General features: G+C 44.1%; 1 protein-coding gene across 3 annotated transcripts in view; it reads right to left on the bottom strand.

The window, feature by feature from the left end:
- ME3 (malic enzyme 3) overlaps nucleotides 1-25,372 on the bottom strand; it is a 138,552-nt gene that overhangs the window by 39,652 nt on the left and 73,528 nt on the right. For all 3 annotated transcript variants that reach the window (XM_075742489.1, XM_075742487.1, XM_075742488.1), the window contains exons 3-4: nucleotides 24,265-24,414; nucleotides 5,291-5,366 (exon numbers count right to left, since the gene is read on the bottom strand). In XM_075742489.1, the coding sequence (XP_075598604.1) occupies nucleotides 5,291-5,366; nucleotides 24,265-24,414 (226 nt within the window). The remainder of the gene's footprint in view (nucleotides 1-5,290; nucleotides 5,367-24,264; nucleotides 24,415-25,372) is intronic.

The following is a 25,372-nucleotide window of genomic DNA, read 5'->3' as shown; positions in this document are numbered from 1 at the left end:
CCCACTGCGGGAGACAAGCTGTAAACACAATAACAAACTTCAACTTTCAACACTGTCCCAGCGCTTCAGAGAACAGAGCGCTCACATCAAATGGTTTATCAGACTGCGGGGGACTCGTCACAGTCCAGCTTAGATTTCAAAGGAGAAGACTGCAGAGAATTTCTTTATTTGCTGATCTGCAAAGTTAAGGCTAAACCTAGGACACACACACGTGTGTGCTTTAGCGAGAAATAAGAAAATGGGGGATTAGAAGCTATCCCAATAGAGGTACTTCCATGGGGAGGGGGATATAATAAAGATGCATTGGTTTATTGCTGCCATGGAGAAGCGTTCCCTTGTTTAGGAATGGAATAAATCTCTTGCTGCACCTTCCTATTGCAGGAAGAATTGTACTCATCTGTTTCAGTGTCCTTTCCCTGCATTTTTCAGATGATTAAATGGAGAAGCCATAGAAGGACTTACACTTTTGCAGTACAGCTTCAGAATGAACAACCAAATGCTCTCATTCAACATAAACTATATACACATCCCAAGGCGATTTTCTCCCTCAACATAAACCACAGTTTGTAACAGCAGAACAGAATTACATTACATTACATAGTTCAGGAATAAGCCTGAGGAGAAACTACAGATACAGAGGACATTTGCATCTATTCTGCTTTTTACAGCTGTTTTGCCCTCCAGCAAAAAACCCCTCTGGTAGTTTGTCGTAATACATTCCAGGGTTGTAATGCACACAGCAATAGTGACAACCAGTCTATAATACAGACTATTTTGAAATGGTCCTGCTACATGTAGAATATTTGGGTTTGTGCTGTTGCCAGTTCCTTGTCAGTAGGAGTTAGAATTCCTAAAAGTGAACCTTGAACGAAGGTTTAGTTAAAACTGAAAGGACTATACACCTATCCTTAGGCTAGAGGCCAAACAAGCCCTGCCACAAGAAATTCACAATCATCACGGCAGTGATACACTCATCCACCTCCGTTTTTGAACATTTTCCTATTTGTTTTTCCTTCTGAGTCAATGATGTGAAGTGTTAGTGATGGGAAAGTCTCTTTTTGGGTGGGCTCCATCTGTTTCTGGGTGTGTGCTCACTTCTTTACCACACCCAGAGGGTGCAATTGGGACTGGAAGGCAGTAATGGGAAATAGGGCAAGCAGCAAGCAAATGCACTGCTCCACGTTTATCCTGAAACGGATGCAAATTAAAGGAAAAGGAGTCAAATACCTTTTTTTTTTAAAAAAAGAACTAATTTCTAATGATACGAAATATTTCTCTGAAGCACAGATGCCCTTCAATCCAAATTAAATGTTCTCAGGCAAGCCATAAACTCCATAGCACTTATATACCCGTCAGGGAGAGAACATTTCTTCAATCTTAGATGTGCTGCACTCTATAGGTACCAGAGCTCCCCACGATAACACTGAAAAATACAGGAGAACAGAAAATACAGCAGGGGAGGCTGACTGCTGTCTGTATCAGAGGGGAAACTGGATTCACATTTGTTGGTGGCTCTTTGGATGTAAAAAACAATGAAAAAATAAAAAAGCACAGCGTTTCAGTGGGTACCGGATATACAAGCATATTAATGTTGTTAATCACTCACGTTCATGTGATCAAAACTCAACAAACAGACCATTAATCTCTGGCTGAACAGGATTCTAATGAACCCTTCTAATGAACCATTGGTTTAACAATTAGGAACCTGTTTTTTACTTCCAGCTGTGCTACAAATTTTTTTGATGAGTTTAGTCAGGTCTTTGGCTAAAACTTAGGTGTGCAGTTTAAGCCGCTCATCTAACCGGTTTCTAAGCTTCTTTGATAGCTGACGGGGAGAGACAGAAACCTCCAGAGAGCATCTCCTCCCTCCAACAGCTGTTCTGGGAAGGGATGAAAAGGGTATTTCTCTTTGAAGTTGCTCATCTCCCTCTTCATTGATCACTGCAGAAGTACTCACAAGCTGAGATTAGGCGCTGAGTCTTCAGGCAGCTGATGTTAACTGCGATGACTCTGGGCCATAGGCTCTATGTAGCCAGCCCAGTTTTGCGATGCCTAAGTAGGAGGCACCTGCCCCAGCAGAGTGATGCAGAGCACCGCGCTGAGCTCCGAGCCGCCGAGGCAAGGCAGAGAGGCAAGTGCCGCTGCTGGCATTCCCACTTCTCTGTATTGATTGCACAGGGTCGATCTTTACAGCCTGAGTTGATACTCTGCCTTGAGCGCACCATGACTTTGACCAACCCTGCACAGGAGGAACCCGACAGGGACTCAAGATGCTGAGTGCACTTCTAGGGTGAGCATCCTATGGAAGGAGGGAGGGAGGGAAGGAAAGAAGGATGGAAGGTCAGTGCAGTAGCTAGCATGGCAGCATGCTTGTCTTGCAATAGATGTGGTTTCTAGATTATCCTAACTTTGAGGTGGTTTGAACTCATAGCTGCCAGGATGACACCACACTATCCTCTACAATTCTCTGCATTCCTCCTGCTCTAGTTGGGCCCTGTGGTGGGTTGACCCTGGCTGGGGGCCAGGTGCCCACCAGAGCTGCTCTATCACTGTCCATCCTTAACTAGGCAGGGGAGAAAAGGTACAATGAAAAGCTTGTGGGTCGAGATAAGGACAGGGAGAGATCATTCTCTAATTATCGTCACGAGCAAAACAGACTGAACTTAGGGAATTCATCTAATTTATTACTAAGCAAAACAGAGTAGAGGAATGAGAAATAAAATCATATCTTAAAACACCTCCCCCCACCCCTCCCATCTTCCCGGGCTCAACTTCACTCACGGCTTCAACCTCCACCCCCCTCAGCAGCACAGGGGAACGGGGAATGGGGGTTGTGGTCAGTTCATCACGTGGTATTTCTGCCGCTTCTTCATCCTCAGGGGGAGGACTCCTCTCATCGTTCCCCTGCTCCAGCGTGGGGTCCCTCTCATGGGAGACAGTCCTTCACGACCTTCTCCAACGTGAGTCTCTCCCACAGACTAGTCCTTCACGAACTGCTCCAGCGTGGGTCTCTCCCACGGGGTGCAGACCTTCAGGAACAGACTGCTCCAGCGTGGGTCCCCCACAGGGTCACAAGTCCTGCCAGCAAACCTGCTCCGGCGTGGGCTCCTCTCTCCATGGGTCCACAGGTCCTGCCAGGAACTTGCTCCAGCACGGGCTTCCCACGGGGTCACAGCCTCCTTCAGGTGCCTCCACCTGCTCCGGCGTGGGGTCCTCCACGGGCTGCAGGTGGAATCTATACACCCCCTCATCCTCCCTCCATGGGCTGCAGGGGGACAGCCTGCTTCACCATGGTCTTCACCACGGGCTGCACGGGGATCTCTGCTCCGGTGCCTGGAGCACCTCCTGCCCCTCCTTCTGCACTGACCTTGGTGTCTGCAGATGTTCTTACATCTTCTCACTCCTCTCTCTGGCTGCAAAAGCTCCCTCTGACTGTTTTTTCCCTTCTTACATATGTTATCACAGAGGTGCTGATTGGCTTGGCCTTGGCCAGCGGCGGGTCCGTCTTGGAGCCGGCTGGCATTGGCTCTATCAGACACAGGGGAAGCTTCTAGCAGCTTCTCACAGAAGCCACCCCTGTAGCCCCCCACTACCAAAACCTTGCCACGCAAACCCAACACAGGCCCTCATGCAGAAAAGAGTACAAGATTAAGGAACCAGAGAGAAAATTAGCAAGGGGAGGCACTGACGAGGGCTATTGGCATTTTATCCAATATTTCTTCATTAGCCACTCTGGAAGATACACAAAAACCCCACAGTCCCACATGAGTACGCTCTGAAATGGCTTCTTTCGCTTGTTCTGCTTCTGGCACTCTGATTCGTTGAAAGCACCGCAGCTTCAACGGGAGGGGTGGAGGTAGGGCACATCAGAGCTTGGCTGAGGCTTTGCTAAGCTAAGCAGATCCTTCCAGCCCTTCCAGGCAGCAGATCCAAGCCTACAACCCAGATTTCCCATTTCCACAGAAAATGCTAAGGAGCCACAAAGCAAAAGGTGGGGCAGCATCTCCAGGTATTTCTTCACTGTCTTTAATGGGATTTACTGGTGTTGGTGTTCTGCCTTTTCAAAACACTGGGTCCCTCCAGCGACTTAGGTGCAGTCCAGGTGCCTCCCTACTTATCTCAGAATCTCAGGTGTTCCAGTGCCTACCAGTTCAGGCACGGAGAAGCCTGTGCACAAACCACACAGGGAACCCTGCGGTCCAAAACAGCGATACTGATGAAATTAGCTGCCGTTGTAGTCTGGCACACCTGGAAAGCAGATATTCTGAATTTCTTCCGTGGACCACTGCCCTTCCTATGGTCTGTTTTGGGTGCCAGAGGGGGCTGTTTCAACAACAGTCTCTAACCTTTCTGTGCCAGTTTCCCCATCTGCAAAAACATATCTATTAGCCGTAATGAGTTCTGCTTATAATCCTGAGTCAGAAACAAATGGAAATACTGAGATCTTTGGACATAGCAAGGACAAAATATCTAGTTTGCATCTGTTCTCCATGGTTCCAAAGAAAAGGTTAGAAGAATATGATTACTTTTCTCTGGAAACATGTTAAATTCCCTTTTTTTCCATTAGAAATGGAAAATGCTTGCAAGATTTTCTCAGCTGCCAAACCTTTGTTCCTGGAAGAAACAGCTGACTGATAGGGGACCGAAGCTCTGTCAATAGCCAGGGACATTCCCAGGCTCACATACCTTCACACTGAGGGAAGCAGGTGACTGACAAGACCGGTCTAAAGTGTTGACTTTATTTCATGCCAGGGACTTGCCCAGCCCTGAGGTCTAGCGCAAAACACTTCACAAGATCACTTTTTGGGTGGAGTGTCAGTAATATTTTCAGCTGCTGGATATCAAATATTGTTTGCAGAGTTGCCAGTGTTCTGGATGCTGCATGAGTCATTGGATTTGGGAAGGAGTCCTACAAGCCAGCTGGTTACAGAGATATCTTAAAGAGCTTTGGTACATCTAGCAAGTTGTGACATAGCCACAGAATTCTTCAACACATATATCTTACTTCTTCACTAGGACCCCTATTCTGTACAAATTTATTATCATGCACACTCTTTTTATTGCCTAAGGTCCTGCTACCTTTGATAAAGATGTTCTTGACCTCATACACACATGATAAAGTCTCTGAAATCCAACCACTAGCCTGGAAACTCTCTGAGGAAGGGACTATTTCTTAGCTTGTCCTTTTAAATAGGCAATTCTGTAAATAAAGCCAAGCAGTTCCATTCAGTATCCCATTTTCCACCCAACTCCCTGTAATTTCCCAGTCCACAGAAAACATGCTACATACCTTAATATTTTCTTCAGGCCAAGAGTTTAGCATTGTTGCAATATGGCCTTTGTCATGGATGGTGATAAACAACCCCCTAAGAAAGGAAAAAAAAAAAAAAAAAAGAAGAAAAACAAGTCATAAAATTAATAACTCCAAGATAGAATAAAACAGGTGAAACTTGAAAATGCAGGGAAATGAGCTACGGAGCACAAAACCAGGCTGTTCACTGGCATGGAAATGAGACCTCAAGGGACTGCTAATACCAAGTTTAGTTCTCATTTCAAAACCCTAAGGCTCAAGATCTTTAATGGCAACTTCACTCAACAGCCATAGCATTGCACACTTCACCCTTGTGAAACAGCTTTGCTTCAGGGACCAAACTCTGGATAGTGCAGAAGAGCTTTCCAGTTAAAATAATTCTGATAAATGCAGGGGAGGCTGATGATTTTATCTTAAACTTTGTTACACATTCTTTCCCAGGGAGCTTATTGCTGGCAGTACAAACAGTGAAAGCAGAATCCTTCTCATCCAGCTACCAATGTCTGCGATGTGGATGGCTATTGCAGAGCTAGACATTTCGGGTCCCCTCTCCAGTCAACAGAGCTCCAACTGGATCCAATCAGATCAATATTTGCCATGGCATTTGCTTTGACCAAGCCAAACCTGCCCTTGCAACACCATTTTTTTCCTGAATACGTGACCGCAGTTTTTGACACTTGCATTCACCAAATGAAAACCACCAAAAATTATGAGAAGTGAAACAGAAAATGAAATGTTTGGATGAAAACTCAGCATGCAGCATTTGCATGGACAATAGCATACCTGATTGCACTAAGGCTAATCACTTCTCAACACAAAGGTCTTCACTGTTTAAACAAAAGTGCCTTCTTTTTAATAAAATTAGGAACTGGAAACCAGCATTCTTGAAACATGTTTTAGACTTGTGGCTTATTTTTCTCCTCTTTGCTGTTATTACCAAAAATAGCATCTTTAGCAGGGATTCTTCTAATACCCATGATAGTATTACTCACATTGGCTGATCTCTGCTCAGATATTTTGGGATTTTTTTGAAGCTCCTTTTAAGCAGTGCTAACCTCAAAGAAACAACTTCCTCCGTATGCATCTCAGGGTAAATTACTTACGTTTCTCACAGTGCTCTCTAATCAGCACAGATAAAGGGCTCTAACTCAATGACTCCTCTTGGCAGGAGGAGGCACACATTTTCTGTGCCTTGTTACCCGCTCACAAAAGCAGGAGTTGTAGCAGTGATTAGTATCAGCTGGAACAACAGAGAAATGCATTTTTGCTGCTTACATCTCTCTACTATTGCTCAGCCCCAGTAAGTTCAGATCCGGTCACGGTTTGGGGTTCTAATGTGAAATGTTAGCTAGAAGAAGTCTCATTTTTAGAGAAAACTGAAAACAACTTCCATTGTAAGTCGATATAAATGATGAATAATCAAACATAATTGGGCTACTCTCTCCAGCAAGGACTTCTCTCACATGACTCTTCTAGGAAGGCAGATATCTTCCCACAGTTAACTGTGGGATTCCTAATGAAAAAGCCCTTTACTTTGAAAAGAAGAAAAATAGAAGTGCTGACTTCAACACTGATCAAGTTGCAATCACACAGAAAGATCAGACATGCAAAAAAAAAAAAAAAAGGAAAGTAATGGTTCATTTATTCAGCATAATTCTTTAAAACTGTGCCCAGTAACCAACGAACTAATCACATACACATGGCCTATCTCAAAGGCAGTATTCACAGATGTTAATCTTCATAAAAAAGGGTTACTGTACCACTGCCATCTACGTTTAGAAAAGAGTTATTAACCAGGAATTAAAAGCAGAAATTAGTAACATCATTGCAGATACTTCAAGTTATGAGATGCTTTTTAAAAGAATGCTATTGTTTTAAAGTAGCATTTTCCATACATAATCAAGACACCTATCACTTAAGTGTCTAGCTGCACGTCTCATATGTTCACATCTCTTCAGTGCTGAAGGGAGCCCACCAGCTATTCAACCTTCGAAAGACACTCAAGTGCTCGAAGCAGAAGCTGAAACCCAACTGTCTACCAACCAGCGGTACTGCGGCTCGATGAATTGCGAGTTGTTTGATACAAGGGGAGAGGGTAGATACCCACTGCCTCTGAAGAGCTCCTGACTCTGACTGTTGTCTTGGGAGGGCCGTGGGCTGGTTTCCAATCCCTGCTCTGGATCTGGCAGGAGAGACAGTTCAGCCTGGGTCTTCCAAAATCTGATGACTGGTCTCACAATGCTTCTTGGGAGAAAGGCTCTACGAGCTATCATCATGGTATGTTCTGCCTGAGGAAGGACTGGCTTGGCTTAGATAGCCAGGTCGGTGACTGGGAACCAAGCACAGAGAGGCACCCCTCTCAGAATTTGCATTCCCTTCTTTAATATTATGTTTATCTGAGGTTAAGCAGGCCCTCCTGTCCAGTATGCTGGCTTCTGTGGATCCTTTTCTGAAAACAAAATGGCCGTGACACACAGTCACTCCCCCTTCGGGCTATGCCACTGACCAGATCCCTAGTGCTAGCTGCTTATCTCCACTGTCACAGGCATGGAGCGATTCAGGTGAATCATTGCTCCTTACTTTACTTCAGGCAAAATCAGATGGCTTAATTTAGACTAGCAATTAACACACTAATGGCATTACCAGCTTTGGAAGGGCAACCTTCAGGAGCAGAAATGGTGATCCATCTGACGAAAGCGACCTCTCTCACTGACACAACCACATCGGGAAGTGGGCACATGTCTAAACAAGCCTCATATTCCCCTGATGCTGAATGCAAGAGCCAAGGGCCCAGTTTCAATCAAGCACAAAAGTTTCCAATGCCTTTGGGCACCCAGCTGGAGCACGTTCCTGACCCTGGTCCAGGCACAGTGGACTCCATCAGGTGTTCAAGAGGATCCTGGTAGAGGTGAGTTGGAAGTCCCTTTGCAGACCAAGTATGAAATGACCAACTCTGACAGGCACTTCAGTGAGTTCCCTGTGGTTTTAAGAAGATGTGAAGGGAAAAAAACACACGTCAGACTTTAGACTTGCGGGTCAGAAGTAATTTCTCATTTTGAATGGTCCCCAGGAGAGCTGCACTCTCTCCCCTGATGACAATGGTTACCCACAGAGACGAGCTGGCGAACTTACCCGTTGAAATAAGATGCCTAAAATTGGCGGAAGGTTAATCTTTCCTAAAATCCCTTCTGCAAGGCAGGCAGAAGGAACAGACAAGCTCTGCAAACTGAATTCAGGAAAAGGTTTGCTGATGACTGAACAGGGAAGAGTAGCAGCCAGGTTTCTCTTGAGGGTACACAGCTTATAGGAGAGGTAACAGGAGCAAAAGCCTATTTGTGCCTTTGAGGACAGCAGGGTAGAGCTCTGAATACTGAGAGTGACAGGCTGGTCTATATGGACCAGTAGTAAATAAGAAATATCCAAGCAGCAATAAAACCAATTAACTTGGTTCTTCTGAGGAAAAGATGCAGCCTAAGCATTCTGAAGAGGGAATGCAACAGATGCTGCTTTTATCATCACGCCTTCTCCATCTCTCTTGGGATTACATTTGATAAATTGCTTCAGAGAAACAAAAAGACAGCGAGGCAGTTTTACTTTAATGCCCTTGGGACTCAATAAAAATAATTCAATTAAAATAAGACACTAAAAAGATAAGTCACGTTGATCAAGTCAGGTAACATGGGCACTGTGGGGGCCAAACACACATCCTGGTTTTCTGGACCAGAAGATGCACCTGTTCCCAGGATCCTGCCATTCTACATGGGCTTAGTCATCGTGTATCTTTATCCCTCCCCGAGAAGCAGCTATGCACACAGTTAGCTGGAAGTCAAACACACATGCATGGGGGTAAAACCCCACGAAATAGAGCTTAGTAAAAATTAACTGCCCCAGCAATGATGTCAAGCCAGAATGTACACACTGTACCACTACTTCTGGCTAATCAGTAACCTTCAGAGAGCCACCACCTTCGTGGGGGTAATTCAGAGTGGGGAGCGCTCCAGCCTGCACTCATTAGGGTTTCAGAGCTCCAGTCTCCTATGCAGTCCATTAACATCACAGGTTTCACTACAGCTGCCTTTAGTTAAGGTGGAAGTCAGACTAGATTTTATTGTGCCACTGAGCACGTCTGTAAGGTTCCAGGAAATTTCAAGGAGAGTTACAACTGAACTTGTCACTGAGGCAGTGTTTCTACCTGGATTTCAGCAAGTCAAGTCAAGCTGCCTGAACTGGACTGTAAGATCCAGCAGACTGCGGATCATCACTGCAGAATCTGTCAAAGGGGTTGGATATGTTCACTTACACCACACTGGGTCTTTTCTCATCCCTAAGCCACGAACATTTTCTTTTCCTTTCTGATTTTGTTCTGGCTGAGCTCATGGAAGTGCTCCAGGAATTATAAAGCTACACAGCTTACCACATGAGACACGGGAAGGATCCTGCCGTGGTGCCCAGTATTGGTTAGATTTTGGCCATCCTGATGGCATTCTGAAAGACCCACAATGAAGACAACCCCAGAATTGCAAGGCTCATTTTAGAAAGAGTTCAGGGACAAGGAAGACAGGACACATCTGATGCCCAGAAGAAGCAATGCCAGACACTGGTGATGGCTTTTTAGAATAACATTCATTTCTTTTAGACATTTGGGAAGGAACAAGTTTTAATATGTCTCAGGTATTAGGAAACAAAAATATTCTTTAATGCTTTCATTCAATGAGTGGTTACTTCTCCAAAAAGGCACAGTAGTGTTCCCCTTTCTGATCTTCGTGGTTAGCAATGCTGCCTTGTGACTATTTCCCCTTAGAAGAACAATGTACGACAGAGCCAGGAGTGCTATCTCTAAAGCACTATTGTTCATTTACAGAGAATGTGCAAAGCTTCATTTCCCAAAACACAGAGGGGAGTGAAAAAGATTATGCAACTTCTTTCCTCACAGCTCCAAATCTCTCCTCACTTCCCTTCTACCCCAAACTCTCCCTCCTGTTTCCCAATAGCTTTTCCCTGGCAATTTCCAGTGCTTCTGCGGCTGAGTTTGCAATCCTCCTGATGTTGTCTCCCCTCGCTTTTCTAGCCTGCTGCTGCCTCTGCTGTGCAATCAAGCAGAAATCCAACGCAACCAATGCCTTTGCTTTATCGGGCCCCATGTAAAACCTCTTTGGCCAGTGCTGTGCTCCTCTTACAGTCTTGTGTTGCGGTTTTGGGTAGCGCTCCTACGGCTTCAGTTGCCTGTTTACATCTATACAATTAATGGCCTCTTTACACTTACCCTATATGAATTACAGGCAGCAATTAGATCCACTGACTTTACCATCCTGGTCAAAAGCCACAGAAGAGCAGAACAGATCATGGCACTGGATCACTGATTTGTATACCAGCATGAAGCAAAAGTACCCTACTCTTTGCTTCACGTGAATTTCCCTTCCTAGCTGAGATAGGACCACACTTGTATGATATTCATGTCTTTGTGGAGGAAAAGACATACTGCCAGAAGTGTCTCAAAAGCTCCTCAGTTGACAGGACTTGAAAAGCACTGAACACCCACTCAATCAATGCAGTTTCGTCGTTCTTTTCCTCCCTCACTCCTCTAAAAGGAGTATTCTCTGATACTTGCTTAGTAGGAGAGGTATATATTTGAACAGCATTACCCAATATTTAGAGATATTGGTCAGCCTTGCCCAGGGTTTGGTATATAGCATGAAGAACACAAAAAACTCAACTGCACTTTCCACGTGCTTTCTGCACAGTTCATCAATCTTGTTTATTTGATCTCAGAAAAGAAACAGCAGAGATGTCTTCTGTAATGGGCTACCAATCTTTGCCTTATATAATTATTTGTTCCTGAGAAGAGGGACTGATGGAGGGAAGCAGATTAAAATAGTAGCTAAGGTCCCTGATTCTCCAGACACTTACACCCTGCTTGTCATCCAACACAAGAAATGGTGCTTGCACGGAGTCTGCCATACCAGCGTGCAATGAATTGCAAGACTAAACCATGATTATGGCAAAAAACCTCAGGCTTTTGTTTCATTCTCTTTCCACTTATTAACTTCTAGTCTGGGTGCTATGAGGGAAACTTGCTCCACAAGAGAGGAGAGGATAAAGACACCGGGTGGGTTAGCATTTAGAAAATGAACATACTCACAATACTTCTATCGGACAGGCAGGCATTATGATTCAATGTTTTCATCCGGATAGGAAAGGCTCATTATTAGAACAAAAATGCTCAGGACAAAGGTTAAGCATCTCCCCTCACAACCTGAAGGTGATGAAATCCTGGTCACATAAAAGTCCTTGAGTTTTTTGACTTGGTATGGCCTGGACTTCCCTCAGAACGGATAGGAAGTCCATGGGAAGCCATTGCTTAAAAAAGCAACAAACAAAAGAGATAAGTCAGATCTTTGCCAACATCCAAGCCTGCACGAGGTTGCTGTTGAACAATGATGAAAAAGTTGTGAGACAGTGGCCAGGAACCTACACTGAGATAGGAGGCTGCACAGGAAAGGGCTCTGACAGGCACGGCACACTGACCTTCTGCAGTGATGACAGCCATTGCCTCACATAAAGGCATGATGCTTTTGGAAAGCTTTGAGCAAGATTGTCTCAGAGTAACATTGAGGTTCACCTGGCAAAATTATCTTCACGCTCAGTTAAGAAAAAGACAAGTTGGCTTGTCACTGTGGAAGGATGGTGACTGCTGCCACATGCCGCTCTCCACTCTTTGGAGTTTGATTGAATTATGCCCCAAGCCCAGATGACTGGTAGGTATTCTGGCTGTCCAAGGCTGCGAAGGGGACACGCACAAGAGAGGGATCAGCTGATGGCCTTGGCTTTCAGAGCGTGCTAACCACAGAAAATGGTCACTGCTGTGCCAGAAGAACAGGCTGGACGACCCCCTCAGGATTCAAAGCCAGACTGCTAGAGACGCAGTAAAATGTGGTTACAGTAAAGCCCTACATTTGGTTTTATTTATTTACACTTTCAAGACTCATACACAAAATTGACAGGTTGAGCAATATGAGCCTCGAGAGACATTTCCACCAGCTGCACCCCTATTGTTGATTTTTTTGGTTCAGGTTTGTGCCAGAACAGGATAAGAGTCTTCAGGATTAGAAAATAAACTTTGAAATTGCTTGGCTCTTTTTAGCTTGAGATTATAAATGCCAGTGGGCTACAGGCTTTGGAGAGAAAGTATGCGCTAGCATGCACTGAGTTGACTAAATACTACAGTACAATTAATCATCAAATTGGACAAAAACTCTGTGGTGATCCATCAGCTATTTTTACAGATTCGTTTATAATAAAAGCCAAGAACTTTTTGTTGGTTTAGATAATTTTCTTTGTAAATTGTAGGACGCTGAACAGTACCCTGAGGTACTGATGAAAAAATAATAGAAACCAAGCACAATCAACTATTAATGAAATCTATACAGAGATTTATAAGGCAATATCCTATAATTTAAGTACGCTAAGAGATTCAATTTCAAATAACCTGCGAGGTGAATGATTGCATTAATATTATAAATGTCCTTAAAGTTGTCATCATATATTTTAGGCAGGAAAACCAAAATTCAGAGTGGGAGCCAGAAGATGCAGGCTCCAAAGTACAACGATGAAAGAGTCACTATCCACACCAACCCCCTAAACGCACGCAGGGAAACCTCCATGATCCTAAGCGATGGTAAGCAGCTAAGCTGTAGGAAACTGCCAAAGATCAGGAAAAGGGAGATTTCAATGAGCACATCCAAGTGATTGCTCCCAAATGCAGACAGCAATGCACGCAGGCTGCAGTGGAAGCTGCAGCCCTCCCTGTTCTTTGGCATAGTCCAAATCCTGTCACAGCAGGAAGGTTCAGGTCAGAGCCCAAAGCAAAGCTTTCAGATCCATCTCCTAGTCTGCCAAGTTATTAACACCCAGCATTATTTTTAGCAGGTTTTGTGGGTTTTTTTCCAGGAAAAGGGAGATTATACAATCACTCTGTGTCCTTTCTTACCTGCTAGTTCATTTCAAGCAAATTCATCAGAAAGGCAAAGGTCTCAAAGATGTTTGTTCCTAAACCCTTCTGTGGAAATCACTGTTGGGATAAAGGGAAAAGATAATGGGGTTCATGTCCCCACCACTCTGGGGAGGGGAACACAGACCTTCCTCTGACAATTATTCTAACAGTTGGCCAAAAAGATAGCTTGCAGCTAGACACAACGTGCTGCTTCACACCTAGTTCCTACTGAGCCCTCACTAGCCCAGCCCAGGGCCTTCCTGGGCTGCGGGACTATGCAGATGCAGAGAAAAGGAGAAAAAAAGCTGACTGTAGAGGAAATCAAATGAAAATAGGGAAAGGTTATGGGGCAGGATCAAAACCGCACAGGTAGGAAACCAAAGGGGACAGCAAGCAGAGCACCCAAAGCTGTGCCTGCTGCTCCCTAAAGAAGAGGGGAGGGAAGGGGAGAAGCACCAGCTGGTGTGGGTGGCTATGGTGGAGCACAGGTGGATATGGAGAAGAGATGAAAAGGATGTGGAAGGGAACAGAAGGTCTTGCAAAGGGGACATGTTAGGGGATGGTGGACAGAAATCAGGAGGAATCCTGGATTCATTGGTTCTGCTAGTCAGGAAACAGCCTAAAGAATAAATAGCCCTTTCTTCCTCCTCAGGGAGCGTCGATGAAGAAAGACCAGTGCAGTAACTACTGGTCATTATGCAGCAATGTGAAAATGCAGAGGGTTAGCATCAGGTCCCCAGCAAATCTCAGCTATACATAGTGAAGGATTAAAGGGGGCCAACAGACTCAGAATGCTTTTGGCTTGTCATGAGCTGCTTGCCCCTACTGGATTCTCAGGACATTAGGATTTAACCAGAGAATTGTCATGTCATAGCATAATTCAGTGGTTAAATCCTGTCTGTATTTCAAAGCTTCAGAAACAATATGTTTCCGGTGTCTTTTCAGTACTGGTGTTTCAATAGTGGTGTTTATGAAGAGCTCAGAGAAGATCTACATAAGGATTGAGTCCCTGGAGCCAAGACCTGGGTAAGAGCCAAGAAGGTCCGCAGTGTGGGATCTGACTCCTGCTCACCCCCAACACCCAGAGCTCCCTTCTTGCTGATGTGCAGGAGGGAGAGGGAGAAACCAGGCTGCTCATAACTGCTCTGCCACCCATGCGTAAATTTACAGATGCACATGGGTAAACACCAGGCTTTGAGGTGAGACGTAAGATCCCACCAATCAGGGATCCCCCCAACCAGCAAGTGTGGTCATTTCCCAAATTCAGTATCCTTCAGTCATCACACTCAAGGGGCTTGAAGCCCTCCATTCGAAAACAAATTTAAGTCTAGGAAAATCCAACTCAGCACAGATTTTACTCTGCCTTTTTGGAGGTTTAGTCCTACACTAGCCTGTGTGTTGGATCCCGGCAGGATCTCAGTAATTGGAAGATTACAGGGTTGCAAAGAGAAACGTGTTGCGATGGGCAATCAGTGCTGTTGCTCAACGATGTTGACCAAGGAGCTCTTATCTGTTTTCACTGCTAAGCACACAATGTATTCTGTTTTACTTGATAGTACAGAGGTTAAGGTGGGATCAAAAATCCCTGGGAAGTTAAATTAAATCCTACCCTGATTATATTTCCTTCCTGAGCTGTGCAAATTCTTCCAAGACCCACACCTTCGCTTTTAAAGTGCACTGCAGGGAGCCCCAAGAATGAACACAGAATTAGGACCAAGCTTGACAAAGAAAAGAAATATTATTTTGACAATACCAGAGCAATCAGCTTTCAGATAAATTAAATCTAACCTGGCATATTGTGTCTTAGTGAATCCACCTAATAAAAATCTTTTAACTTTTGCCATAAATTGCAGCAAATACAGAAAATATCCGCAGCTTTTACAGCAGGTCTTCCACAGTTGTGTACAGAAGATGTGTATGGCTTGCCTTGTCAAAACATTCGAACAGTATATCTCCACACAGAGTTCTCCAGAAACAAACCCCAGAATACAGGAAAACCCAAGTAAGGTAAGAATTACAGTATCAAGCACAGAAGCCCTCACTTGTGCAGACCTGTTGGGGAAGTCTTTGGCAAATGCAAAACAGCTTTTTATGTTGCCTGTTGGTTTCTCTTTCAGAAATGGTGCTAGCCTGCTAGCTCTGACACAGCCGTTACAGAGCAACATGAGACAGCATTTCACAGTTACCTTGCAGTAGGTAAAGTCAATATAAATTACGTAATAAAAATGTATCATTTATGAATATAAATATTCCATAAACTAAACAATTAAAAAAGAGGATTGCTCCTCATAAAAAATGTCCCCAAGTCACAAAGCATAGTCCATGGGAGGCTGTCCCACAGCCCAATGGACATTGCTGTCCAAGGTTTCATGACAGTCAGTGTTATTTCCCCTCCAATTTACATCCTGGTATTCACTATTCTAAATAATCCTCCTCCCTGTCTTTGGCATTTTTTGTTTAAGGTGGGGTTGTTTCTTGTGGCAGCAGCATAGATTTATGCCAGATTAAATGCGAACACATCCTCTTGAATTTCCTTCACCAGGTCAACCTCTTTCTTTTGGCCGACTCCACCTCTTCCTCTGAGCTTCTCCTGGTAAATCAGGGAATTTCAACAAACTTAGATCTAAATCACCTATGACAGGAGGGGAAAGCCTGACCTTCATAAATTAATCTAAGACTTTGCTGTTAACATCAGTGGACCTGAGATTTTACCTCATGTCCGTGGAAGTTTCTCTTGAGTATTAGAGCCATCGCATGTACATTTTGCTCAGGAAAAGGAAGAAAGAGAGAGGGAAAACTGGAGATATATATGGAAGGATGAGCACTGACTGTTTTTCTAATAAGAAAAGGGATCTATGTCCTTTTTCACTCTCACCCCATTTAATAACCCTGGTACAGCCTCACAGTCCCAACAATGTCCATCCTATTCCCCCAGTCTTCATGGTACCTCAGATCATGGCTGATATACCAGCTCTTCTCTCCGTACACCCAGGAGCCAATCTGTGCTCCTCTCCTCATTTGAGAACCACTTCACTGAAGGGGAAACAGACGGGACAAGGATGGGGGTACAGCATGCTGAAAAGACTTGCCTGGAAAACGTGGCATCCACACAGAGGGAGTCATGGGAACCCTTGAACCACTCTGCCACCTCTCAGCAGCAGTTTTCAGACAGGCTGAGCCATTCTCAGCAGCCATGGGCTCCCTCTGTGCTAACTGCTTCCTTCTCACCTACTATAGCTATGGTCTTCTCCTCCTCACTCCATAACCTGGCCTCATAACTAGGACTAGATAGAAGGAAGACATTTTTTATGGTGAGGGTGGTGAAACACTGGAACAGGTTGCCCAGAAAGGTGGTAGATACCCCATCCCTGGAAACATTCAAGGTCAGGTTGGACGGGGCTCTGAGCAACCTGATCTAGTTCTGGGTCATAGAATCATAGAAAGGTTTGGGTTGGAAGGGACTTCAAAGATCATCTAGTTCCAACCCCCCTGCCATGAACAGGGACACTCTCCACTAAACCAGGTTTCCCAAAGCCCCATCCAACCTGGCCTTGAACACTTCCAGGGATCCAGGGGCATCCACAACTCCTCTGGGCAACCTGTTCCAGGGTCTCACCACTCTCACAGTCAAGAATTTCTTCCTACTATCTAATCTAAGTCTACCCTCTTTTAGTTTAAAGCCATTACCCTGGTCCTGTCACTCCATGCCCTTGTAAACAGTCCCTCTCCAGCTTTCTTGTAGGACTCTTTAGGTACTGGAAGGCTGCTATAAGTTCTCCCCACAGCCTTCTCCTCTCCAGGCTGAATAATCTCAACTGTCTCAGCCTGTCTTCATAGCAGAGGTGATCCAGCCCTCTGATCATCTTCATGTCCTCCTCTGGACTCATTCTAACAGGTCCATGTCTGGCTTGCACTGGTCCCAATACCCACCCTTGAGGAACACCACTCGCCACTGCTTTCCACTTGGACATCAAGCCGTTGACCACAACTCTTTGAGTGCGACCATCCATCCAATTCCTTATCCACTAGGTGGTCCATCCATCAAATCCATGTCTCTCCAATTTAGACACAAGGATATGGTGCAGGACAGTGTCAAATGCCTTGCACAAGTCCAGGTAGATGATGTCAGTTGCCCATCCCTTATCCACCGACGCTGTCACCCCATCATAGAAGGCCACCAAGTTTGTCAGGCATGATTTGCCCTTAGTGAAGCCATGCTAACTGTCACTGATCACCTCCTTATTTGCCTTACCATAGTTTCCAGGAGGATCTGCTCCATGATCTTGCTGGGCACAGAGGTAAGCCTGATTGGCCTGTAGTTCCCCAGGTCTTCCTTTTTCCCTTTTTAAAAATGGGGGTTATGTTTCCTCTTTTCCAATCAGTGGGAACTTCACTGGACTGCCACGACTTCTTAAATATGATGGAGAGTGGCTTAGCAACTTAGCTGCCCCTGCTCATTGCATGGGGGGGTTGGACTAGGTGACCTTTAAAGGTCCCTTCCAACCCAAACCATTCTATGACTATGTCCCATCTATATCCCCTACCAATGTCTTCAGGGCTTCCTGAGTACACACTGTCTCCATGATATTTTCCACAGATACCCTCCTTCAGTCTATTACAAGACCAGTCTGCTCATGGTGATGTTACCTAATTGCAGATTATGAAACACATTCATCTTCTCTTACACTGATTTCAGTTGCTTCTGGAAGAAGGATGAACCAGGCTGGTGGCAACAAGAGAAGTTATGATTACCAGTGTTTTTACAAGATGTAGAGATGCCTAATGCACTGTCAAAGTACAATTTTCAGGACAATAATCCAAAGCCCAGTCTTCCCACTTACTTTTGGTCTCCACTGTTTTATAGAAGCGGGAGTGCAGACAATTCTGCATTTAGGGACAAGTCTATGGGGTTAGATCTTTGTTCTAATTTCCATTTGGTTTGGGTTTAAAGTGTCTAGAAATGGCAGGTAACTGTCTCTCCTGCTGCTCAGACTGGGCAACATCATTAAAAAAAAAAAGCCTCAGCAGAGTCAGATCTGTTGACAGGAGAATTCTGTGGATTGACTGATGTTTCATTTGCTCATTTTTCATCAGAGACACAGATCGTTATTCTGTCAGACTCAATTTTCGCACCGTCTGCATCCTGTTAGCTTTCGTTCTCCAGGTTCAGCTTCACCCCAACATGTTTTGCATTGTTCTGCAATCAGTCCTCAAGGATATTTATGTCTCCAGAAAAGGAGAGTGAACTTAAGCAAGTTTTTTCTGACCCCATAGCTTTCCTCCGACAGTGACGCACCAACCTGTTCCAGTCCTGCTCTCAGGGGATGCCAAAAACTTTTGCAGAGCAGCTGACAACTTTATATTTTCAAATACCAGCATAATCATGAATTAGTGTCTCGAGAGACTATGGTTTTATGCCACTGTAATAAACTATCCCTCATTGTCACAGAAGAAATAAAACCCTGATTCGATGCTCTGAGATAAGTTCCCTCTCTGCTTTCTCTTTGTGAAAAAGTATAAAGTCTCTTTCCAAAGATACTGTCACAATTAAAAGAGAGCCTCCAGCTTAAAAAATACCTTTTAAATAGCATTGTCCATGTTCTGTCCTGTGCTGCATAAGCACCCCCATCATGATATTCATTAAGTGCATTTTACATTAAAAAAAAAAAAAGGAAAAAAGGAAAAAAAAGATCACAATACTACTATGCACTTTTCTTTGTAGAGGACTTTGTATCTTTACTCCAAAGCAAAAAAGGACTCTCAGTCACAGTTTCAAAGCTTTTTTTAGGGCTGGTGAAAGCATTTCATAAGATAACAGTGACTTTTTCTATTAATGAAATCAAAGAATGAAAACTCCTCCTTCCCTCTATTAATGTCTCAGAAAGTTGCAAACCCTGCTCTGTTACACTTCATTCCTTCCCCCTACCAAATCTCTGATGAGGAGGAAGGATCCCCAGGCTTTGAAAAGCAAACACTTCCAAGGCCCATGTTCTTCAGTACCTCAGGTAACCTGTTCTTTGCTTGAAGCTACAATTATGTCATCCCTGCTGCTGAACATAAGCAAACCTGTCCTGCCCATGCCTTCAGCAGCTTGCTCCTGCTTCTCCACATCCCTTGCACCATGTTGGCACAACTCCTGGGGCAGCTGGCGGAGGTGGATTACCTCTAGTCTGGCCCAAAAAAGATCTACCCACATTTATCCTGAACCAGATCATTGCACAGATTCATGGACATCTGTGCAGGCACAAGGGTGGTGGAAAGGAGGAGTGAATAACCGGGGATGGATTGCAGGACACAGACTACAAAGCTGTGTATTTCAGCCATAGGATCTGAAGCTGTACAACTCTGCAAGAAATCTCCTGTTAGTCTGGGCCACCCCTGAGCATCAGGAATTACACCTAGACATGATTCAAACCTTGTTACCTTGCGACACTACTTCCAGCAATCTACTTTTTGCCCTTGACAATGTGAATACATCTGGGCCCCCCCACAATCATTCCAGAACTTGTGAAGACAAACACGGCACCAGATTTTTTGTGACAAAACTACAATTGCAAGACCCTGAGACACAAACTGTAGAGGAGCACAACCTGAGAAGCCTCCTAGAAGTGAGCATATTTTCCTACCCTAGTCTTATTCTCCTCCTGAGGTATCCACTACTGGCCACTGCTGCAGACAGGATCGGTGGCTAAGAAGGTTTCTCTTTGGACATAGTTGCTCTTGTGCTTATTTAACGTGGTCTGATCACAGAAGACAGAGATTTTGACAGAGTCCTTATCATAAGTGTGACAGAGGTGAAATTGGTACTTCAGCCTGTACTTACGGGTTACACAATAATTTCTAATTTTTTATTTTAAAAACAACAAAATATAAAATGACATTGTACTTTGGCCTGAAGATTTTAATGCTTATTGCATGACTTTGAATAAACGAATATTGGTAACTCAGCAGGGAGCTGTCTAGAAAACAAGATAGGAAAATGTTACTCAACACAAACACCTTCCAGCAAAAACTTCAGAGCTCATAGAGGGCAGTGCCAGAATGTCGCTTTTAATAATTTGATGGTTCCACCTCTCTTCCAGCTGTTCTAAAAACCTGACTTTTCAGCACATCATAGGAAAAAGTCTGAGGCCACAGAAAAAGAAAAGCCTGCTGGGAGAATTTAAAGTGACTCCTGAAGAGAAAGGCAGTAGGAGTTTGGGGAAGAGACAGGAACCTGCTGGGACACAGGAGCTCTGCCTGGCCCACCAGCAGCGGTGGGGACACTATGGGCATCATAGATGAGCATGGCAAGAATTCCATGTTTGCAAGTCTTTTTTTCCCAGTAGCTCTCTTCTACTGGTAAACACAGAAAACCTGTGTTTTAAGACTGCTGGTTGCATAGCTGTTCGAAAGGAAAAATCAGCAGATGTTTGATCCCATTTGGAGCAGATAAGGTGTCTTCCAACCCAAACCATTCTATGATTCTATGAAACCTGCTGGCAGAGAGGATGCTGGAGCCCTGAGCTGGGAGGAGAACTCTGGACACTAGCCCCGTAGAAGTGCAAATAAAAACTCCACCCTTAAGAATTTGTACCTAGAGACTAGGGAACGTAAAAGAGGAATTGAGCCCTGCAATTATGACAGCAGCATGTGGCAAGCAAAATCTGCAGCCATACAAACACTGATAAATGCCTTCTGATGAGAAAAGCCCTGCTGGACCTCATAGGACTATTTTCAGATGCTCTTGTACAGAGTTGCTTTGTAAGCAAGTTACTTGTGCTTTAATCTTTCCAGGCTCAACTTTCAAATATAAAGCCAAGCACTAATGGGGCTGAGAAAGATCTCAACACAGAGAAGTTTATCTGTCGTCAGGTCACTTGCTGCTGCTGTGGCCACGGAACGACTGCGCAACATTCTGTAGACTTCTCTCCTCACCATAAGCTGTGCTATATGTGCACGTCCATCCGTGTCAGAGCAACGTGTAGTGTTTCATAACTGAGATACATCACCTCTCTTGCCTGATCAACATTCAAACCAGCTCCTCGTCACCCAAAGAGCTAGGCTGGGAGGCACAGCACTCTGGAGGACAGCTTTAGAAAGACTTTGATTCACTGAAGAGATAAGGCAAAACCAACAGGATGGAGTTCACAGCAGGACACATAGTGAGGAGAAATGCTAAGCACAATTACAGAGCAGCACATATCTGGCGGGGTAATTGTGTCAACGATTCACAGGGAGAAGATGACAAAATGAATTACAGTGACCAGACCACTTAGATAATGCCAAAAAAGACAAGGGCACGCTCGGATGTGTTAGCAAAAGCTAAAATCTAACTGCTCCAGTCTCCTCGACACTGTCAGTCCTCCGTGGCCAAGCTGTGCTCACTCAGTTGGACTTGATGATCTTAGAGGTCTTTTCCAACCTTAAAGATTCTATGACTCTATGATTCTTCTGTGGTACATTTCAGGAGAAATGTAGCCCAACAGGAGACACCTGTGTGGGACAACCTGGACAGAACTGCATGAACTACAGGCAGGAAAACCACTGGGCTGAACGTGATCCCAGTCTTTTACCATGAAAAGGCTACTGTAGAGAGGATGACATCTGCAAAGAAAGTTTAGGTTATATACTAGGAGAAAACCAGTTTCTATTTATATGAGAGTTAAAAGTGCTGGAATGGGCTATGTGGGGGGGCTTTATTGCGGATTTAAAATAAAACATAACCAGTTAATGAACAGGATTATATGATAAGGCTTCCTGTGACAGCAGAGCAAAACTGAAAGGCTTGGACATCCTCTCCAACTCTAGGTGCTGTGTTCTCCCTAAAACGTCAGTGACATGTATTTACATGGGTGACATTTTGTTTTAAAAACCTTCCAATACAATTAAAATGAGGTTAGAAGAATCAGCTTGTCAGCCTGCCAGCGCAGCTTAGAATAACAAACATGGGAAGAGCTAGAAATTCAAACTTAGATCTTAATTCCTGAGCTCCTCAAATCTGCACGTCCCAATGATATTAGCAAAAAGTGTTGGTATCCTACCCTGAACTAAGTGTCTTGCAGGCCAGCTCCTGATGTACATAATATCCTCCAGGAGAGAAAAAATATACTGCAAGACAAAAAGAGTCAGATTGACAAAAAAACCACATATGAATGCTTCTCATTTTAGTCTCATCACTTTACATGATACAATAGCTTTTTTTTTTTTTCTACAAAAACACTCTTTTGCTAAAACAAACCTTGATTAAAACTAAATCTGCAGCGAGGCTGAAATTCACTCTACATCTTCAGGGAAACAAACTCCCTGCCATAGGAAATTCGGTGTACTAAGGGCATGACAGTTTGCCCTTTCCTGCGGAAGCTGCGGGCTGGAATCCAGAACAGCTCCAAGCCCAAGTTCAGCAGCAAAAGTGTCAGACTACGAGAACAGATGTTCTCACCACATCATTGGCAAAATACTGTGGGTTTAAAGCATGAGAAAGAAGTGAGTTACAGGAAGGGCAATTCTCCAACAGCAACAACTGCAGAAAGAGTCCAGTATACAGAACGACACCCCTGCTTTCCTGAGGGTAACATCAGGGGTGGAAAATAAAAGAGGCAAAGCTCCCAAATATTGTTTTAACTTCTTGCAAGGTAATGGCAGACTGAAGGTAAAGACATAGTGGTTCTTCAGCAGGAGGTGCTGCTGTGAACTTTGATTAGCTGAGATCCAGCAGTTCCCTCCTTGATGGTGCTCAGAGCTCAACACCTGGAGACAGTCTGGGCTCTCTTATCTCTGCTACCTTTTACTCTGCCCAGAAGAAGTAAGGGTCCTCCCTCTGTACAAAGAGCAATTCCTTCTCTGGTTTCCTCGTACACACTGAGGAGAAGGATGGGGTATGATCAAGGCTTGACTAGATGAATGACTTCCCCACTTCTGTTCTTCAGGGAACAGAACACAATTACCTGGGATAGACACACGCCAAAAAGCAATTCTGAGGAGCAGCTCATGTGAAGGAATACAGTGGCTTTACTAGAAATTTTGATGACAAGCAGGATGCAAGCATGTTTTCCAAGATAATCTTATCCATAATATGTTATTCATTATCTGTCTACACACCCCTTACATCTTCGAGGTCTGCCTCAGGATCGCCCTGTGACCTTGACTCACTTAGTAGAATCTGCCTCAGTTTACCCACCTACCACACTACTCTCAGCTGAAACCGCAGTTAAACATCATGCTTGTGAAATGCTTTTAAAATGGTTTTATTCCATTCCTTTATTCTGCATATTTCTATAGCAAAAGGAAAATGTTTATCTGCCTACTGGTACATTTCAAGGACAAAAAAATAAAAAGTTTGCAAAGAAAATTGAACTTTACCACTGAGTTTTCAGGCTAGGACTAAAATGTATTTCAGAATACTAATGAGGGCTTTATCTAAACATTAATCATTAAAAAGAATTATGCAGAACAGGGCCTTTCAGCACGGTACAGAGTGTTCAATGTTGCATGAATTTATACAGTAACTGTTTGGAGCAGCGAGGAGGGCACTGATGCAGAGCATCATCTCCTATGAAAACGATTCTTGTGGGGTGGTTTGTGGAAGTGCACACAAAAGTTCAAAATCAGCACAACGTATCCAAAATCCAACAATTACTCAAACACCAGCACTGCAGCAGGCACTCAGTGCTCCTGAGACAGCAGATGGGGAGGGGTGCAGCCCTAAGTTCAGAGAGCCGTTTGGAGCTGAGTTGCACAGACTGTACCGTACTGTTTGAGAACAAAACCACTCTGTTCGCTGTTTATAGGAAGAAGGCAGAGCTATTCTTGACTCCCCAGCTCATCATCAAATGTACACGCATGAAGCTGCTTGCTGGTCCATCTTTTGATGAGGGACTGAGTTTTAGATGTTTCAGGCCACCCACATAAAGATGGAGTGTCGATACAAAAAAAACATTCACATGAAATTAAAACAAGGGGCAAGAACAGTCTCTTCACTCACCGTGGTCTCCTGAAAGCCAAACCATACTGCTGACAAGCCAGGCCAACCGTTGGGGTGTAAACGATGGGCATGAATCTCTCGATGTCAGAGGTCAGCACTCGATAAAAAAGCTTCTCATTCCTGTCTTGTAATGTCATAAGAACAATGTACCTTAAAAGTAAAATAAAATAGATATATATTGGTACTTATGGATGTTGGCAGTTTCATAAAAAGCAGTAGCTGGCTCACTCAGTACGTACTCAGTTCTCCCAAGCCCTGACACTCCTCAGTGCTCCATCATGGAGCAAAATTTCCCAGAGGACCTGGCTGCCTCCACCGTCCTCGCTGACAGCTCACAAAGACTCGGTAGCGCTGGAGTCAGACCTGTGTGTGCCCTCAGAATTTCAGAATTTGCGTTAGAAACAACTGCAGTGGAAAAGGTCAAAAGTAGACTTCAGGGCCACCTGGGACAGAGTGGAACATTGTCTTCATTATCAACATTTATTATGCAATCAAGAAGATGAAATATGCATATATGCAAATGTTAATATGCACATTTCAAAGCACTGTCTTTCCTAAAATATTTCCACAAAACCTCTCTCTCCGTTATCCTGCATTCTCAATTACTTAATCACTAAAACCAGAAGGATAGCTAAATCCTGTATTTGGGGGGAAAAAAAAAAAGATAAAATCATTAATTTAGAAAATGAAAATGTTAAATCAAATTTGTATTCTTAGTGTCATCCAGGCTTGCACATACATCACCCGGTTTATATGACCATTTAATGACTTAGAATACATTACATTTCTCCAAAGATTTTTCTTTCTTGAAAATGCTTCATTGGCTAAGATTGAATTTGTCAAATTGAAGCCAGAAAAATGAAAAACTCAGAAAAATAAGGAGAGATCGCAAATGATTTTCTGTCTGAGAAACTTGTACAAACATAATGACAAACTCCTTTTTGTGTTCAGCACCCAGTCTTGCAGCGTGCCTTCAAAAAGGCATCACGCACTGCCAAGAGCATATAATTTGCAAGATCGACACAGGCGTTTGCGACACAGAAAAGCCAATGCAATTGCTCTACAGGGGAAGAGTCCTGCTGCCTCAGTCCCCAGATCAATGGCAGCT

The sequence above is a fragment of the Balearica regulorum genome, chromosome 1 (assembly GCF_011004875.1).
Source record: "Balearica regulorum gibbericeps isolate bBalReg1 chromosome 1, bBalReg1.pri, whole genome shotgun sequence".
Classification (NCBI taxonomy): Eukaryota; Metazoa; Chordata; class Aves; order Gruiformes; family Gruidae; genus Balearica; species Balearica regulorum.
This window is presented reverse-complemented; position numbering and strand designations above follow the sequence as displayed.